General features: G+C 31.3%; 2 protein-coding genes across 4 annotated transcripts; both read right to left on the bottom strand.

Moving 5' to 3' along the window:
• Positions 1-19: 19 nt before the first annotated feature.
• On the bottom strand, positions 20-3,557 carry LOC107420732 (thylakoid lumenal 29 kDa protein, chloroplastic). The gene is made up of 11 exons (XM_016029766.4): positions 3,274-3,557; positions 3,003-3,101; positions 2,581-2,665; positions 2,465-2,499; positions 2,265-2,330; positions 2,124-2,164; positions 1,736-1,866; positions 1,388-1,494; positions 777-914; positions 449-583; positions 20-344 (listed from the first exon to the last, which is right to left on the bottom strand). The coding sequence occupies exons 1-11, from the start codon at positions 3,373-3,375 to the stop codon at positions 234-236; spliced, it is 1,050 nt and encodes a 349-aa protein (XP_015885252.3). The 5' UTR covers positions 3,376-3,557; the 3' UTR covers positions 20-233.
• An 846-nt stretch (positions 3,558-4,403) lies between these two features.
• On the bottom strand, positions 4,404-10,094 carry LOC107420768 (O-fucosyltransferase 7). Of its 3 annotated transcripts, none has more exons than XM_048475727.2 (12): positions 9,590-10,094; positions 8,988-9,083; positions 8,518-8,617; positions 8,369-8,436; positions 7,471-7,559; positions 7,194-7,374; positions 6,949-7,077; positions 6,720-6,853; positions 6,401-6,614; positions 5,487-5,671; positions 5,285-5,380; positions 4,404-4,983 (listed from the first exon to the last, which is right to left on the bottom strand). In XM_048475727.2, the coding sequence occupies exons 1-12, from the start codon at positions 9,743-9,745 to the stop codon at positions 4,830-4,832; spliced, it is 1,602 nt and encodes a 533-aa protein (XP_048331684.2). In that variant the 5' UTR covers positions 9,746-10,094; the 3' UTR covers positions 4,404-4,829. The 3 variants fall into 3 exon arrangements, with proteins under 3 accessions (XP_048331684.2, XP_048331685.2, XP_015885301.3); XM_048475728.2 differs by having other exon boundaries at positions 8,988-9,062; XM_016029815.4 differs by lacking the exon at positions 8,988-9,083.
• Positions 10,095-20,199: the final 10,105 nt, after the last annotated feature.

Genomic DNA, 20,199 nt, shown 5'->3' with positions numbered 1-20,199 from the left:
CTGAGCACTGCTGCTGATCTATAGTCAACTTATTGTTACCCATTTTTATGTAATCTAGCCACCAGTTGAGTATTTGGCATCCATAAGAGACACAATCTCCAGAGATTAAAAGCTTACAGAGATACACTGTTCAGATGAAAAGTTTTAGCTCCAAAAAATAAGTAAAAAAACTAGTTGACGACTCTACGTTGTGTTGATAAAGCATGGCATGGACATGGGGGCCTGCTTTCTCTCTATAATTTGAGTTTGGTGATATCAACTTTTTGGGGAGGATATGTGTATGCCTCAGAGTTAATTTGTTGGCCCAAGGTACTCAATTTTGTGAGGGTAGTTATCAGATCAACCTGCACAATGAATATGTACACAAAATATTCCAGTCAGTCAATGTGACAGCCACGTGAAGGGTAAATAAAATCTAAAACTCTAATGATAGAATTATGAGACAGACCTCATAATTGGTCTGAGAAACCGTCTCTCGGCTTTGCTGATATTTCTGAACCCAAGGCAAAACCTCCGGATCTGAGGCCAGTAAGGTCTCTGTGGCTGTCTGATCAGGACCCAAGAATGCAGACATTACAGCTAGCTGCCCAAACAATTAACTTAAACAATCATCACCTTGACATTTTGTTTATTTGAAGAGCATATTATTTGTCCATGGAGTGGCATTATCTATAGTGGTATTGCCGCATTTTAGTTTGTTAATTTGAGTGAGAAAAAAAAAAAAATCCAGTGAACGTGAAACGCTATTGAAGAAGCTAAAATAGTGAAGAAAAAACCTGGCGTGGACCGAGGCCAACAGCAGAGAATTTGTCTTTCATTTCCTTAACGCTTGCTTTGTCCCATTGAGGAATCCTTCCCTCTGGATCAGCTTCCTGAGCATCTGTCCTCCCAAATTGCTTATCAAACAAGCCCCACTGTTGCCAAAATAATGGTTGTATGCCAAAACCTTTAGCTACTTTTAACAATATAACAAATGCACCGTAGTTTATGAAAGATTAGTCTCCATCAGCTTTTTTGCAACAAGTGTATCTACATCAAACAACTTCTACAGTTCCATTTGATGCAACTGGTCATTACTCGTTAGAACCATAAATTGAGTTACCATTACCATCTACCTACCCAAAAAGCTTAAGCTAATAGGAACTAAACCCAACTATGATCTCCATCCATACAAGGTTGTTGCTCAATACGATTAATAGGTGAATATTATTAACTAATTCAGGCTTAAAATTTCCCATTAGCATTTGTAATGCAGAATACATTGACGAAAACTGCATTTAATCCACGATTTCCAAAAAATTGCATGGAATTTAGCAGTATCCATCCATGATTTCCAGAATTATACTAGGAATACCTATACAACAGTATTGCAAATCAACAAACTAACCTGCCCATTTGAACCATATGCAGTATATAATAATTTTCCCTTTTCTTCATTGCCACCAGTTTTGCGAATGGCAGCAGCTAAAAAGGTAGCTTTAACTGCAGCTTGACCTGCACTTCTTAAGGAAATCAAGTCAGAAGCACGAACCTCCAAAACATCCAACCATATTCAGAAGAAAAATTATGTTCATTTTCCATGAATAAGTCCATTCTAGAAGACCATAACAAGAGCTTTCGAGAACCAAAAACATTGTGGAAGACAGTATCAGGACTCCAAACAAAAAGGCCATGATATATCACCGGATAAATCAATGGTGCATCGCTCAAATGGTAATATCTACAGATATACAACCTGCATATTGGATAAGATCCGCATAGGAAATGGGTCCACCCTTGGAGAAAGAATCTATCTCTTTCTTTGCTTCCTCTATTAAATCCAAAGCAGCAGAAAGTCCCTTGTTTTCAGGTCTGCTTATCTCTGAGCTTCAAGAAAGAAAATCAAGGGTGAATTCAAGCTAGCTCTCAAACTAATGTTGCCAGAAGGAGAATACAGTAATGTCAAGCAATACAAACAGGACAAGCTAGAACAACCAAACGTTCAATGACTAGTTCCTCACCGTGTAGCCCATATGATACTCAGTTAAGTGTTGAGAGTTTACTTTCCATTACTATGTAAGATTACACTCAGCATACATATTACCGCTTAGTACGCACATAAAATTTCTACATATAACATGTACCTGAATCTTATGGATCCATTTGGGCCTCCAGATTTGGTAGCCTACACATTTAGAAACCATTATTAGCTTCCTTTTCCTCTGTGTTTAAGTTTTGACCTTAGTATTTCAATATTCACAGCTTAAGTTCATTTTTTGACCTACCTTATCATAAGTAAGGGCATCATTCAGTGTCAAAGTAAGTATGGATGGGATAAGATCTGGTTTACCCTGAAATAAATAGTAGACAGAAACTTGATAGCATGTCAATCCATCGGCATCATCTTGAACTGTGAATGGGTTATAAATATGTAGTTGTAGCATGACTTTTTTATTGTGCCCAAGTTAAAATTGGTATGACTTACATTTATTGCTGTTGAAAGAGTTCCCTTAATGCTCGCTGCAAAAAAGAAAATCTAAATTTGATTCAGCAGCTTTAACCAATTATAGCATTTTCAAAAAAGTGTTATGAAGATCTTACAAAGAAGTTCAGAACGCTGTCTTCGCTGTATCAAATCAGCAGCACAAGCCTCTTCAACAAATTTTCCTGAGCTTGCAATCAATTCCTAACATAACAACTGGCAGAAACTCATCGTCGCAAACTTCTATTCCTGGATTCTATGTGTTGTATGCATCTAAAAGAATAACAAAATCGGTGCATGCACAAAACCCAAATCTCACCTTTGGCCAGTGGCATTTTATCTGTTCAATTTTCCTATCAGACTATGTAATTACAATCTAAATTTTCAGAGAAAAATCATTTTTTCAGTAATATTGGAGTTAAAAACAGCATAATTGTTCCCTACAATTTCCCCCCTCTCTTTTATTATCAAGTAAAGTCAACTTCACTAAACACGCTTAAACAAAAGAAGAGAAACAATTAGAAGCAAGGTTTTCTCTCACCATGCCAACCGTGGCACCAATGCATTTAAGGATGTCCCTGCGTCGGAACCCATTTTCATCACAAATTTCAGCTTCCATTTTATTGCAACGAATTGTAACCTGAAATTCCATAACAATGAATCTCAAAGCAATCTTCTAAATGAAGCAAGCTATACTACACGCCAAAAATACCCATTTTAATCTCATATTACAGCAACCTATTTCGTGAAAAAGACAAACATAAACACAATAATTGTTCCACAAACATAAATTAAAAGTAGTCAAAACTTACTGCCTGAGTGGGATATCGAGTAGCAGAGAGAGAAGGGACAGGAACAAGTGGAAGCATGGAAGGGAAAGTTGAAAGGAAGGACACCCCCATTTTACCAAACATTCCTCGCTAAAATTCGCAATGACACTATGAAGTCTCAAGTCTAAGTGTGGAGGATGGAAAGAGAGAAAGAGAGGATATCTCAATGCCTAAATGGCTAACATAGGTGGCGTTAATGGCTTATATGTGTGGAGCTTGCTGATTAATGATATGTGCTATCCTATCTTTATGTCTGACTCGGATCCAAATATCTAGGTCCTGATCCTGTACCAATGTTAATACCCGAATAACCAACTCAATGCCTAAATTTTCTGATGAATATATATATATATATATATTTTTTTTTTTTTGCTAGAAAGTACGTGTTATAAAACCAAAACCCAGAAAGCTTGCACAAGAGCTTGCAAAAGAGAGTTGGTCGCACTCCCATTCTCCTGGGAAACAAAATTAGACAAAAACCTAGGACAAGATAATATATATATATATATATATCTATATTTCGTGTTCTTATCAAATGGGGACTATTTCCAAATAAACTTCAAATTCTCACAATAGGTGAATCCAAAACACTTCCTATAATTATTTCTAAAATGTGCCAAAACCATTAACTTTGCTTAACTGAAAAATCTACTACATTATACTTCATTACATTCTTCATGGACATGCGAAACACGGAAATTTTATGATAACGATGTCATTTTAAACCTGACAAATTTATTGTAGTATTTGTCTTCACCTAGACAGCTTAAATGTTTTGCCATGCACAGGCGAGATCCATTACTTTGGTTTGGCTGTAGTATTGAATTAAGTTGGAAAAAGACCCAAGCTTTTGGACTTAATTCCAAAACACATAAAGCTGATGGAATCGAAATCCTTGAAGTAAAATTTGTTAACATCAAGCTAATAATGATCTCAGATTACAACCAAGTCTTTGTTTTTACTAGTTTCCTTGATGTCCTTTTAATTTATATCCACGTCCTTCGTGTAGATCAATGGAAACGGCAAAACCCACAAGTTTAGCCAAACTTGTGGAACAAATTATAAAAATGTGGTGCTGTAAAATCGAAAAACCCGAGCTTATACCGTGAAGATGAGAAATCTTCTCTTGATTTTCTTCTTTTCTTTTTATTATTGAATTTAGTGAAAATACATGAAGCGTGAGAGTAAATTTCAAACTAACGGAAAAAGTATCGTATCCCAAATGATCCCACTATCCAAACCTAACCAACTTCGCAAAGCGCACATAAATATAAATGCCTTTGGTCATTGAAGGAAAGGCTGTTTTTGGTTCCCATCCCTGTCCTGAACCCTAATGCATTGTCCTTTTCATTTGTAAATTTCCTGTATAGCCCCCAAGCTATCTAAACTCACAATTTACAAACACCGCGTTCCTAGGCCTTTACATATTGGCACCACCAATAATTTGTAAGGTACCAACAAAGTGTTAAGGAATGATATGCGCTAACCCGCAGCTTACAGTTTTTTTCTCAAGTGTAACCCTTCTGCACTCCATGATCCTACTCCATAGCTAGAGAGTTATTCGTATGTGGTGATTCTCGTCGACACAAACAATCTGGTAAAGGGTTTACATAAAAAGCTTCTTCTGAACGAAATCTATCCATGCCCCTTGTTCCAGAGACAGGGCCTCTTCTTTTCCTTGGCGAGCCTAGTCTGCATAATCAAACATTAAAAATAAAAAAAAATAAAAAATAAAATAAAAATAAAAAAGAAGAAGAAGAAATAATATAGAATTGAAACTGTGAGATGCAACAAATTTTAAATTTGAGAAAACTGCAAAATTACTATTGTTTTAACACTTGCACAGAATCCTGAAAGCTATATTGGTTAAGAGAAAGTGGCTGTGAAAACAAAGTTTCAAGCTCTAATGAAACAACCGATCAGCCATTTAGACTCCATAACAATGCCAGTTCAAATAACATAAGCTAAAAAGCACTGTACATAAATCATATACCTCTTTTTGTGCAATTCAATGATTCGATTTGACATCTTTTTTCCTTCCATAATTGTTCCCTGTTCAAGTTTGTCAAACAGACGAACAAGAGATTTCCTGATGGACAAATAAAGATGGACAAGGACAGCTCCAGTTAATGGGCACGTTTGGTGTTATAGAAGTAGTTCAAATCTATAAATGCTCCAAAAATGATTCATCTTACCTGTCAGGAGATATTGTCTTCCTATGACCAAGAAAACGACGATGACCTTCAACTGCACGTGCCATGTTACCAGAGTGCGAAGATATAAACACATCACTTTCAATTGATACTATGTAGTCAAGCGCAGCCAGTTGAGAAGCATAATCTTTAAAAGGTTCGAGCTCCTCAACGGATGCCAATATCTCCTGCATTATGATAGAAAAGAGATGAATCACCACACCAGCCAAAAGCCAATGACTTTTTATCCTTTTGGCAGAAATAGAGGCCAATAACTTGTTCAAGCCAACTAAAGTTGCTCTATATGAGTAATGAGTTTTCTGCCAAACAATTGGAACCTATCACCTTCTCCCAAAAAAAACAAACGCGCATTCATACACACAGTGCTGGATCACAAATGAAAATTTCAAATGTTGCATATAGGAGGTTTGCCAGTGCAACAGATGAAATTTGAGAAACAGTTATATAATTTTAAACAAACAAAGGATCCAAAGTAAAATATGCAAGATAGAGGGGTTGTTAAAAGAGTAATTAAACATTTTTCAAATTCTTACTACCAACTTCAAAGTTTCAAATATAAAAGAAACTAAAATCACAGTTAAATTCAAAAAGAAGAAGTATGTTCAAAGTTGAAGTTTTTAAAGTAACTCAGAGTTACTAGGACGACAAGTACAAAAATTGATCCCATCAGGCCCAGATGAATTTTGGAGAGAGTGGTATGGCAAATATGATCTGAGCAATATTTTGTAGAGAAAAATCTTATAGGTACTATTCCAAATATGAATTTTCTAAAAATTTAGGGCTCACATGGTCAATGTTCCCCTAGAGTTTAATGGCACCCAATCCTAAGGTTCAATAAATTCCCTTAGCCATCTATAATCATGAAGTGTCAAAAACAATATGATACAAATATATACCTTGCTCATTAATAGGGGATAGCGAGATCGAAAATCTATCATATGAGAATCACCCCCATAAATCTCTCCAGCAGCAACATATATGGGAGTGTTTGATGGGTATCCAAGGGCAGTTAGAAATATTCCAACCTCTTTCGGTGTTAAAGGACAAGCACCTTTAGATCTTTCTTCTTCAGAATCAATATCCTTTCTTTTCCAGTACGGCGTGTTTTCCCTAAAGGTTAAAAAAAAAAAAAAAAAAAATGTCAGACATCATTTATTCAGAGTACTATTGTCAAATGACCAAAAAAACACTGAATGCTTGTAAGCAATTCCATACCTAATTATCCTAAGTTCCTCAGCTTCAGCTGGCAATAAATCATGTGTACATCCACTAAAGGCAAGCATATCCTTCTCAAATCGTAAATGCAAAGCAATATAAGGACCATAAGACCTCATCCGCTCCACTAACAACTACAATGTTGTTGAAACCACAAAACTTTTACAATGGGTCTATAAAAGAGAAAGAGACACTCAAGATAAAATATGCATTTAGTCAGATTGCTTACTTTTCCAAAAGCTTCGATTCGAGGCGCAAAACGGAGAGCTTCATAACAAGCACGACAGCGCAGCTTCTGTATTTCTGGAGGCAGGTTGTTATTTGCTAAGCGAGAATCAGACTTGGCAGCACGAATAACCTTATGGGAAAGGAAAAAGAAATGAAGACAACAAAAAGAAAAGAAACTACATGTTCAACAAGGTGATTGTATGAAACTAAGAAACACATGCAAAAGAAGCATTCCAGAAAACATACTTGGTAATCTTCCCACAAGCTACCTATCTCATTCTCATAGTAATCCATACCAGACCAGCTTCTGAAATGCTTTACAGCTCTAGTAGCATTAGCAAATTCCTTAGGAAGCTTTTTTATGACTTTTATGTCATTGGCGAGAGTATTAATAAAATGATCTTCATCAAAAACATCAGAAAAATTGCTGCACATCAAGCAATGAAACAAACTCTAACATCAGTTCATGTGATTGAAAAAGTAAAGAGTATGACTGCAAAAATAACTTAAAAAACATTGCTACCTGGTATCATTCCAAAATGACCTTTTATCAAGTTCCGGAATTACAAGAGTAGCATTTATAATTCGGGCCACAGCTACCATGTCACATATCTGCAAGGATGAAAATTTGTCTTCTTACATGGTAGTATATTATACATATCAAACAATTGACAGTTAATTATCAAATTTCAGAGGTATGTGTTTCAAATAAACCAACACCCAAGCACTGATGTGTCTAACATCAAGAACAACATTAATTAACTATGTCTATGTATTAGAGCAAAGAATAAAAAGATTAGTTAGACAGGTTTGATCTCAAACTTTACCATGTCAAGATTCTTAGCATTTCAAGTCATGCAGATTTTCGAAGGACGTATTTTGCATCAAATACAAAACTAAACCACAAATGATTCCAGGCTGCCTGAGTTAGAGGCTAACACCCTTGTAGTCATATTTCTATTTAATTAGTACATGTATGTGATATAGGAACTTTCAGAAGCTTTTATATAAGTGCTTCAATTAGAATCGTTAATGGAATTAGATTACTGCATTTAAAAGATGGGAGAGCCATTGAAAGCCTATCTCAATGTACTTAAGAACTCCCTTTTTTGAAAGATCAATGAAAAAGAGTAAAAAACCAAGAAACCAACAACCTATGAGCAGAAAAATGAGCATCATTCTACATAACAGAAATTAATACCGTTGGTTTGTACAATGTCTAGAAATTAATTTTAGTACATGAATAAATTTTATTAATGATACAATAACAAGGAAAATACATTTACACCGTCATTTAAAAGTCAAGTACATAAATATTCCAGATTCTAATTAACCAATCATAGAGGATCAATAAATTTCCAAGTTTCACTTCTTCCACAATTATATCACATACATAACAGAGGGTTTCAATTTTTACATACCCCAGCACGCATTTGGTTGAGCCCTCCATTTGAATGAACTAGAAGGTAACCTTGCGACTCCTGTGGAGCTGAAATATGAAACAATTATGGAAAATAAGTATTCAAGATCTCACAGCTGATCGATAAAATTACATCAGTAACTTCCTTACATGTATAATTAAGAGTCGGCTCTATACACTGCACGAAATCACGATTCAATGGACGCTTCCATAGCTTGTCGAAATCCAAAATCCCATTTGCGCCATTCAACTGTCAAGTCTAAAGGAGTGAAAACATGAAAGAAGCATGACTTCTTCATATCAAAAAGAGTCATCAGAACCAATGAGGTTCAAATCTAACTGAACAGGGGTTTAAATCTCAACCCCTTTCCCTTTTTTCATCTTTGTTCACTTTTCTCCGATGCAATCTAACATGAAAAGAAACAAATCCGTATTGCCTAGTATGTATTTTGCAAAGTCCTTGAAGTGCTGATTGTAAAATCCAAAACTTTCAAATCCCAAATGTCCTTTTATGAAGAATTAACAACGGGTAAATATATATATATATATATATATGTATGTATGTATAGTATTTATTAGCTAGTCATTAATTATAAAAAGTATTGGTAGAAACACAAAACCTTGGGAGAAGGAAGAGGAGCTTTGGAATGGGGCGGAACGAGCTCCTGCGTCCAGCTCCTCTCGGCGCTCAACCTCTGGTATTTAATTTCATGTTGCTATCAAATTAGATCAGTTAAAAAAAAAAAAAAAACCCTCAATTTCCAATCAAAAAATAATTGAATAAAATGAAAAATGTGAAAAATAATAAACCACTGGCACTACCAAAGCACTTTTTATCTACCACAAGGATATAAGTCAGTATGGTGATCTTTAATGTATATAAAAATAGAAAAACATAGATCAAGTAAATGAGATTAAAAAATAAACAAATAAAAAAAAAACATACATTATACATATAAATAAAAGAAAAAGTAAAAATAAGAATAGCCACCAAATAATATTTCAACAAAAAATAAATAAATAAATAAATAACAAGAACAACAAGAATGGTGAAAAGATTCTGAAAATCCATTGGAAAAAAAAAATTTTGAAAAATTCAAGAAAGTTTCTTAGTTAGAAACAAAAACACGCACACGGAAAGCCCTAACCAGAAGAACACAGAAAATCAAGATAATTGGGGAAAAAAAAAAAAAAAAAGAGAGTGAGAGGGGAGGATCATCACCGTGGGAAGCTTGAAAGGGTCAGAAAACTGAGGAACCTCAGAAGAAGGAAAAACCGGAACGTGGACTGAGAAAAGCGCCATAAGTGCTATGGAACATATGGCGCAAGTTAGCACCTTCCTCAGCAGCACCAATGGTTTCCATCTCTTCTTCTGCATCTCTCTCTCTCTCTCTCTAGAATATTTCTCTCTCTCTCTCTCTCTCTATATATATATATATATATATATACCCACTAAAACCACACCACCATTCCTCCACTACAAATGGTACTTTGCGCGGTTGCGATCCCAACTCTGTGCTGCTGTATGTGTGTTCTCTCTGAAGGAAAAAAAAAAAAAAAAAAAAAAATTATGGGGTTGGGCAAAGGCAAAGCGGTCGGGGCAAATTTGTTTCGGCTGTGCGCTCTCTCTATAGCTGTTGTTTCTTATTTCTTGTTTCTTTGTTGTTGTTATTAAGAGTGTGGACTCTCCTTGCCCATTTTGCTTTCGTTTGGGCAGTATATATTTTTTAGCATTCACCTACACCAATGTATAAGCCGCATTATATGCTCAAGACCCGTCCAGGACACAATTTTGCGGGTAAAAAATAATAATAATAACCAATAAAAATAAATGATTAATCGTACGCGTAAAATCCCCTTCTGGGTCCCATCTAATTTGTACTCCTATATCGTATTCGTACTTGTATTTTATATTCCAGCAATATGATATTCACCTTGCTTCAATTTCAAACTAGTTTTTTTTTTTTGGGTAAATAATTTCAAACTAGTTTAACACCATTTTTACTTGGATTTTTATTCTCCTCATTATTCGTAAGTGAATCTTAATTGATATTCCTCTGTTTTCTATATATTCATCAGCAAAAATCATGCACACTGGATTTTTTTTTGCATATTATGTCTGGATGGATGGCATCTCTCAAATCTTTCATTCCTTAGTATGGATATGAATGATTCAACAGCCTGGAAGGCTGGTGAAATTAAAATAAAATAAAATAAAATAAAAATTCAATACCAAGGAATGGTTCAAGGTTTCAGTAATTATAGTAGTAAACATTATCACCAAAAAAATAATTATAGTAATAAACATTAAAATATTGTAACATCTTATTAAAAATACATATTTTGTTATTATCTTCAAACTTTTTTCTTTAGATTTTATTCAAGCACTGAAAATTAAATTTTGCTTTCTCAAAAATTTTACAATTTAAATACTAAATCATACGGCCACCTTTTATTTTTTTGTAACTAAACAAAAATGTAGTGAAATTATCAGTTTTTTGTGTTTATATATATATATATATATTATTTTGCGTTTCAACGTTAAAAATAAAGAGATGCGGATCTCGAGAAGGGAGTGAAAGAGAAATTGGCAAATGCATTGATGGGACGAAACCATGTGCTTTTACATTTCCATTTCGATGGCGAAAGGGAAAGGCCACTCCTCCTGTACTATCTACTGCTACTCTCTCCTGCTCTGCTCTGCTGGAGTCTCAGAATTTTAATTTCTCTACCTTTTGCTTTAATACAAAGGTAACCTCTTCTTTTTTGTTTCTTCTTTTTTTCTTTTTTCTTTTTTCTTTTTTTTTCTTTTTTAATTTCATGGATTTATTAACAAAATAATATATACTATATTTTTTATACATGTAAATTGTAGGTTTCATCAACTAATTAAATGTCTCCTAAGTATTGTGGCTTTTGCTTTTTGAATACCTACTACGCGACTTTTGGTTGAATTATTGTTACGTGAATTGTTTTCTTTTTTTCTTTTTTTTCTTTTTTTTGTTTGGGTTACAAGGAGATGATAAGTTTTGAATGAAGTATTTATTATTTTTTTCGTGCAAAGATAACACTAATGGTATTTATTTTTATTTTTAAAAAAATATTATTATTTTTATTATCATGATAGTCATTATTTTATATGTTAAATTTTAATTAAAATATTTAATTTTATTATTATTAATTATAAAATTTAAAAATAAATTATTTAATAATAATCAATATGTAAATCCTACTAAGTGATCGTTTATTAAATAATATTTTTTATTTTCTAATTTTAAATGCTAATTTTTTTAACTAAAAAATTATCTTTTCTAATTGTTGATATATTAGAAAATGATATAATTTTAAATATAAAACACTTCCATATTTTTTTTATTTCAATTTAAAGCTATAGCATTAAAAATACAAGATTTGATTAAAAAAATCCAATCCAATTTGGCTGAATTTTAAAATCATTCCAATTTGACTTAGCCAAATTTAAATTTGTCAAGTTCAATATAAATTCATCTCCTGCATTTCAAATTAGATCAATTGACTAAAAGTTAAAGTTAATTATATATTATTCGATTAGAAAGGCTTAATTTTATTTATTTTTTAACCACAAAAAGATTTAAACCAAAAAAAGGTGTAACTTTCACTGGAATAATAGTTTTATACTTTTCCTTCCCAATCTTCTCCTTTTATTTTTTTATTTTTATTTTAGGGTCCTCCAAAAGTTTGTATTTGTAAAAACACCCAATAGGAGATTTTGGGGTAGGGGGTGTCTCAAGTGAAAATAACATGAAAACGTCAGTCGGTCAAGTGACCGGTCAAAGCCTCTAAACTGATTAATTGACGGGTTCCAAATTCCAATTCTAATACAGAAATTCCAGACATATAGATGACTTTTATCCTGTGCGGTGTGGTCTATGCTCATATATATGAGCCACGCGTATACACTACCAAGTCTCCTAGCCATTTCCCCAACACATACACTGAGTTTTCGATAGTATCCGGATAGCGACAAATACGAGAAAATGACAATAAATTTTTTTGTTTGCCAAATTAGCAAAAGCCTTTCCGTTTTCCCGTGATTTTTCCTCCTTCATTTTCCTTTATAAAAATACCAGTTGCTATTTTGGGGACCCCTCATGTAATAGTTTCAACGTGCAGGCAAAGAAAAGAAAGAGGTGGGGGCCAACACAATGTTTTGAAGCGAAAAACAGGTCGGGGACATTTCATGCTTCCCTCATGCTTTTCTACTTTCTCGTGAGTTAAAATGTGCCTTTGGTGCCTGAAAATTTTTTTGTCACTCTCGTTCAGTGACGCAATGAACTATTAATAGATAATATATAATTTTATTGTTCAATGAGGTACATAAGTCACTCATAATAGGATATTTACATAGTTTTTGTTTATAATGCTGCATTTATACATAACTATTGACTGTTGTATATATAGGCTCATAAACGGACTTTTTTTTCTTTTTTTTTTTGGAGATATTATAAACGGACATTTACATAGTTTATGTTAATGTTGTATGTAATTATTGATAATTATATAGGTAATGCGATATAATCTTGTCGAACTTTTTGTTTTTATTCATCTAAATTTATTTTACCCTCATTTCGAAATTTATAAATTTTTAATTTTAAATGTAAGTCATTTAACAATTAAATTAATCTAATTTAACAAATTCTAATAAATTGAAAAACTCTGTTCAATATTGATTACAAAAAATGTAGTTTTCATATCCACCAAAATGGAAAAAATGTAAACTTAATTATTTTTGTCCACCACGTTCAACATATTAGGACCGGCGGAGCAAAAAAAACAAAAAAAGAAAAAATGTGTCTATTTCAGTCCAGCACGGATCCAGATAAAAATTTGACCTCTCGTCCGCGAAAATGGTGCTAGAAAGCTAATGATAAGAACAAAATTATAAGTAATGTGGTGATTTCGGCTAGACCCATTTTGAATTGAATTAGTAATCAGGTCTTTGCTTTTCTAGGTGTCATTTTGGAAGATTCCGTACTATTAATAGGATAGCTGCAGATATGCATTCACCGTTTCGGCAAAACAAATGGAGGATCATGATTAAGCGGCAAGTTAATTTAGGACCTACCTTTTGTCCTTTTCTAGGCCAAAATAGAAAATTTTAATCAATTAAAAAGAAGAAACAGATATATCTTAAGTTTGATCTATGGTAAAATAGTTGTAAATACATTTTTTTTTTTTTTGTTTAAATTGGAGTTGCTACCTTAAAATTTGCGCCTAGAGAGATTAATTGAGGTCTAGGATCCAAGGGAAACTAATATCACTCAAAACTAGTTTTATATATTTTGTTGAAAAAAATTATATATTTAATTTTTAAATCACAAATTTAATTATTGTAAGTTAATTTTTTGACACTAACCAAACATTTGAAAAAATAACTATTAGCAAATTTGATTCATGATAATTTAATTATTGGAAATAAATTTTCCTCCAAACATTTATTGGCCTAAAAAAATATTTATTTAGATAAAAGTTCATGAAAGCATATTCAATGATCTTGTCAAATTTATATGGTTAAAAATTTAAAAGATAACGATGTTTATATGATTTATTGCCGATAAACAATATTTATTCAAAATTTGTCTCCAGTAAATTTTGTTTAAAAATAATAAAATAAATTAGAGTGTTGAGAAAGAAGAGAGAAGGCGTTGTAAATTTACGAGAAGAGAGAAAATAGAAGAAGCTCTGAACTTATGAGAAAAGAGAAGAGGAAAAAAGCGGAATTGTGACTCACATTGTCCTAATAAACCTTTTCAAAATAAAGTATCTGTTAAACAATTTTTAATTTTTCTTTAATATCATCTTAGTTTTATTAGAAGTCTTTTATAGCATTATTGAAGATGATTTCTTAAAAAAAACTATTCTTGGTTTGATATGGTAAATTTTTTATTTTAAATGAACATATACCTAATGGACAAATCGAAGATGCTATGATAATACTGGATTTAATGTGATACTCAACCCATTCTTCACAGTTACGGTACCTTTCCTGTTTTACATTTTACAGGTTTGAAGTTTAAGAATATACTACTAAATTCTTTGCTTTTATCTTCTCCGGAATAAAATAAATCTTACACAAAAATATAAATATATATATATATATATATCCAAAAGTGACCATGGCAAACAATAAAGTTAGTAAAATTTTAAAAATCACAAATAGGTGCACATTGCGAATAATTGCATTTTTCAGAAATAATAATGAAAAAAATGTGTTTGGCACTCCTTTTTTCCATATGGAATAAAAGCAAAATGTATATTTTTTTTTAAAAAAAGTTGAAATACAAAGTTTTTTTTTTTTTTTCTTTTCCTAAACACCCTTAAAAAATCAATATAATTAACTTTAGACATGCTTGCGAAAAGGATTGCACGTGATAATAACACTTTTTAGTACCCCATCAAAGATGGAACTTATTTGTGTAGATAGATGTAAATGGGTTTGTTCTTTTGAAACCACCGCCTTTTGACGTGACTCCTAGGCAAAGCATCGCAATCTCGAAGAAGCTACGTGTCCTTTATGTACTGGACAAGAATTTTGATAAAAAATTCTTCATCAAAATAGTTGGGCTGTGTGAAATTAAGTGGGGAAATCGTCTGGCATCGGATTGATGATACTCCAGTGTGGTTCTACACGTGGCTGAAGATCCTTCAAACTATGCGCCAATCATGGTTCAAACCAGCTCCGTGTGGACTCCTCCGTGTCGAACCATAAGGCTTTTGGGCATGGCCCTCTTTCCCTATTTGTTGCATATATTTCCGTACATATATCAAATCAGGACCGTCCGATTTATCACCATCAAGTTTGGTCACATGCCCGGTGGTCCCTCTCGGTCAAGATCTCACGAGTCACGCTAGTCCGCGGGGTATGCATTTTATTATTAATTATTATTTATTTTATTATTATTATCATGTTTTATTTTTATTTAATTGTTTTTGTTAATAGATTATTTAGTGGGGAAAAAAAAACATTTTTTTCCTTAAACAATTGAAAAAAAAAAATCAAATCAAATAACATAAGATAAGCATCAATTTTCCTTTGCATGGGCAATGCTATAAATATACACAAGAACAAAAGAGAAACATTCTGATTGATTTATATTTTATTTTTTATAATTGTAACTTTTACGAAATCCTAATTTTTTAAAATTTTAGATTCGTTAGTAAATCTAACAGGGAAATATATTCTCCAACATGTATACACATGGAACAAGTCAGGTGGGGATGCTTTAAAGAAAATTTTTAAAACGAAATTTTATCTTATTTTTGAAATAAAGAAAGATTTTATTTCCGTATAAAAATACTCTTGAAAGATATAATTAGCCCAAATAGAATCCAAGTGGAAAACACATTAGCAAACAATAAAATGTTGTTAGTTAAGCGTTAGAATGTATTTTGGGTTGGTAAAATAGGAGAACAATCAATAACAAAAACATGAAAAAGTATTTGAAAGGACACATCAATCTGTTCAGCCACGAGCCTAGTAACATACCAGTAATATTATATAATTAACCAAAATCAAATTCAATCAAAAATCATTTTTATGTGAAGACATACTCTTTGTTTGGTTTTATGAGAGATTTTTTTTTGTTTTTTTCTGAAGCATATATTAATTAACCAACGGTTTTCAACACGGTATGTGGCTATACGTAGCTCTCCAAACCAAAGAACTGAGCAAGATCTTTTATTATTATTATTATTATTATTATTATTTATTTTATAAAGAAAAATGCAAATAATGAAGATCATTAAAATTGGAGTCGGTGTCATCCACCATAAGCCAAAAGTTAAGGAATGGTATAGTTAGTAATGGTCCTGTCCAAGTCCCACTAATCTCCAAAAAAAAAAAAAAAACAAAACAAAAAACACAACTGGGCTAATTGGCAATGGAACTCCGATCTGGTCACGTAGTGCCGCAAGACAAGTACTCGTGGGGTCAACCAATGTCTTCGTTTCAACATCATTATTTCTTTATCAAAGCAAATAGAAGGAACTTCATAAAAAAATAATCAACTAAACTTATGTCCCAAAAAAACAAAAAAAAACAACAACTATATATATATATATATATATATAATATCGTAGCTTAGTTAAGCTTCGAATTAATTACTTATCATTAATTAAAAAGATCTACGTTGAATTTCTTAAAAAATTGAATGATTTTTATTCTAGTATTTAATTAGGTATTGCGAACTATAATTACACATTTAATTAAATCGGAGTGGATTTGAGTTGTTGTGTAATTTAATTAGTGGTGTAGTATGTGACTATGTTAAGCTAACAAGTGGAATATATATGTATATTTTTCTTAAAAAAAGAAAATATGTGGCATATATAATTACCCTAATTTGGGGTTTACCGAACATGCTGCCTACCCATGACAGACTTGCAGATAAGGAGTGAGAGCGAGCATTTATTTATTTATTTATTTGCTGGAAAGAGAGAGCTAACATTCATATTTGTCTAATTCACCAAAAACATTCATATTTGTCTTTCTTCTCCTTATTCATCGGCCAAACTTATATTTTGGTCCAATTTGCATGACTTAAAAAACCTATTGAAAGGAATATTCAAACTTTGGTCAATTTATATCATAAGAGTTTTAGACTTAGAAAATATTATATATATAATAATCACAATTTAAAAAAATAAATAAATAAGATACACTAAAAATGAGGAGGGACAAATTTATAGTAAATCACTTTAGTTTATTTTCTTGTATAGGTTTATAGTTTTTGGAAAATCACATTTAAATCAAATTAAATCAGTCCCCATATCAACATAGATATATATATATATATATCTTCTAATAATGGTGAAAACGACACTTATGCAAATGAAAAGAAATTATTAACTTGGCCACCATAAAATTCAGAGAGAAACAATAAACTTATAGTTGACTTGAAACGAGTTTTGGAGTGGTTGGCTTTAAAAAGTGGAACTAGTCCATAAAAACGATGCATTAAAGAAGTTTATGATTACAACCAACAATATGGATGTTGCTAAAACTTTTTGTTACTTCGTTGGAATAATTAGTGGGTGTTTGAAATGGTGGAAACTCAACAAATTAGTTCACCTACCCATTAACAACACATTAATTAATTGATGGATGGAAGAAAAAAATTGAATGGGTTAAAGAAAAAGGTAATGTAGAGCCAGATGGAACATCGAGTGGGGCTTGGAGTTTAGGCATGGGCAAGGAAGTGGGATGGGTGGGTCTTTATCTTGAGATGGGTATGTATCTTCTGAATGAATGTTTTCCACCCACCTTTTGGATAGCGATGCATTGTCATAATTTTTTAGAGTAATGTTAAAGATATTAAATTTTTTTATCAAAATTTCGATAATTATTTATATAATAATTTTTTTAATAATATTAAATTAATATTATTTTGTATATATGGATAGATAAAATATTTAAAAATTATTAAATTATAGATATCAAAATTCTGATAAAAAAATTTAATCACTCTATATTTATTTTATATTTTAACCTATATATATATATATATATATATATGTATTAACCAACAAAAAATAAAAGGCTCACATTTCTTGCATTAAAAAATGTCACACTTTCTGTACATTAAATGAGATTATAAATTTGGAAGCTTCCAAACTTTTTTTTTTTTTTTTTACCTTTTTTTTGATTTCCGACTTTTACCCTTTCACCTCAACAGATATTTTACGACAACAAGTTTTGATTTGTGTCGTTTGTATGGAAATATGATATTTTGTTCATCATTTTTAATTGTTTGAGTAATATTATGTAAGTATAATAGAAATATTGCTCACACTGAAAGTAATTCTCTAAAATAAGAAAAAGTTTAATAATAAATGATAATAATAATAGTAAGAGAAGATAAAGAAACTATAAATACCTTAAAATAAGTGGTTAATGTTACTTAAGAAGAAATAAGTGGTTAATTTGAAAAACAAATTAATATATAATTTGTTTACAATATTATCCGTACTTTTAAAAGATAATAAAATGTTTAATGCATCTATATCCACTTTTCAGTAATACGAAGCCCTATTCCCTCCCCCCCCCCTCTCTCTCTCTCTCTCCAACAGAGAAAAAAAAAAAAAAAACGCAGCAACATCATGCCCTTAACATTTAACGCGCACTGATATGTAATATATATATATATACGTATATTATATTTTGTGATCTTAGTTAATTTTGCATTTTCTATAATAATTGAATACGGATTTGATATATAATTATATTATAGTGCCATGTAAGTTGATATCAAAATGACAAAAATCATTACTCTTTTAGAAGGCTAACAGGACACAGCATGAAAATACACATGTATATGACCATGACGGGACTTAATTAATATGTATCGTTTTTAGCTAATATTATCCAATAATATTACATTTGGTCAATTAAGAAAATCAATGTCATAACTATAGTTGACCATTTCATTCAAAAAATAAATAAATAAATAAAACTATTGTTGACCAAATATTAAAAATGACATAGAGAACATTGTCATGGAATGACAAAGATTAGAGCTCATTTAGAAAAGAGAAATAATGAGATTGAGTATTATGGACTCAAAGGAATATTAAATATACACATACATACAAAAATATGTATAAAGTATCGATTTTTTCCATTTTAGACATTTCAAGAATAATAATAATAATAACAAACTTTCCTTCCCATTTTACTCTATCGATCATTCCTATAAAACATATAATAAACGAGTTAATTGCATTTGAAATATTCGACTTTTATGAATTTACAATTTAAAATTTTATTTTTTTTAATAATAAAGGTTATTAAATTGTAAAATTTTAATATTTTACACTTAAATATCTTTTAATATGAAAAATAATATAGTTTAATATCAATCAAATAAGATGGCCATTAGATACTATAGTCAAAAGTAAAATAAAACTTAAATTGTAACAAATTTTAAAAATCAAAAACTTAAATTGTTGAGTGAAAAAATTAAAAGTCAAAATTACAAAGCTTCAAAAATTAAAAATATCAAAATGAAATAAACACTAAATCGCTTTTAGGACATATCAATTATAGGAATAAAATTTACACAGGTCATTCTCGTTTCCTTCAACCAAACATTATTCAAAACCTGTATTTTGATAATTAACTCAAACAAAAGGAAAAAAATAATTTATGAATGATTGCATTAAGAAATTTGAAGGTAATACGCATATTATTGGGGGTTCCCATATAATTTTGCTTTAGAATTCAGATGCTTGAGTGGGGCGTGATAGATGTGCGAGTTTGGGCTGATTGATCCAAGGCCCAACATGCCCAAAATGAAATTAACTTGGATTTTCCTTTGGACCTCACCTTCACAAATTTCCAAAATGATAAGAGTTTTTGAGCGAGGAACAACAGACAACAAATTTGTGATATATGCCCACGTACAAACCCTTCAATCATAGACTCAGAGACATCCAACTACTACTACTATATTACGCATTATAAGAAAAAAAAAAAAAAAAACTATTATTATTTTTCCATTTATTTTAAAAGCAAAGCTCATTATCATCCACGAAAGTTCTTATATATTAACAACCACATTTGATCTTTTCTGGTTCTACATTCCGAAATCCAATCTTGAAGAGATTTATGTATATAATTGTTTAGTTTATGTTTGGTTCGAAACTTTTTAAATTTGTGTTTAACTGTCATTTTTACACAATAACAAAAATAAAATATAATAATTTGTCCTTTTGCAACCCTTTCCATCTAATAATACTATTGTTTGGGATACTAAACTTATATTATTTTAAATTTTTATTGGATCAAAATTTAAA

The sequence above is a fragment of the Ziziphus jujuba genome, chromosome 5, assembly GCF_031755915.1.
Source record: "Ziziphus jujuba cultivar Dongzao chromosome 5, ASM3175591v1".
Classification (NCBI taxonomy): Eukaryota; Viridiplantae; Streptophyta; class Magnoliopsida; order Rosales; family Rhamnaceae; genus Ziziphus; species Ziziphus jujuba.
This window is presented reverse-complemented; position numbering and strand designations above follow the sequence as displayed.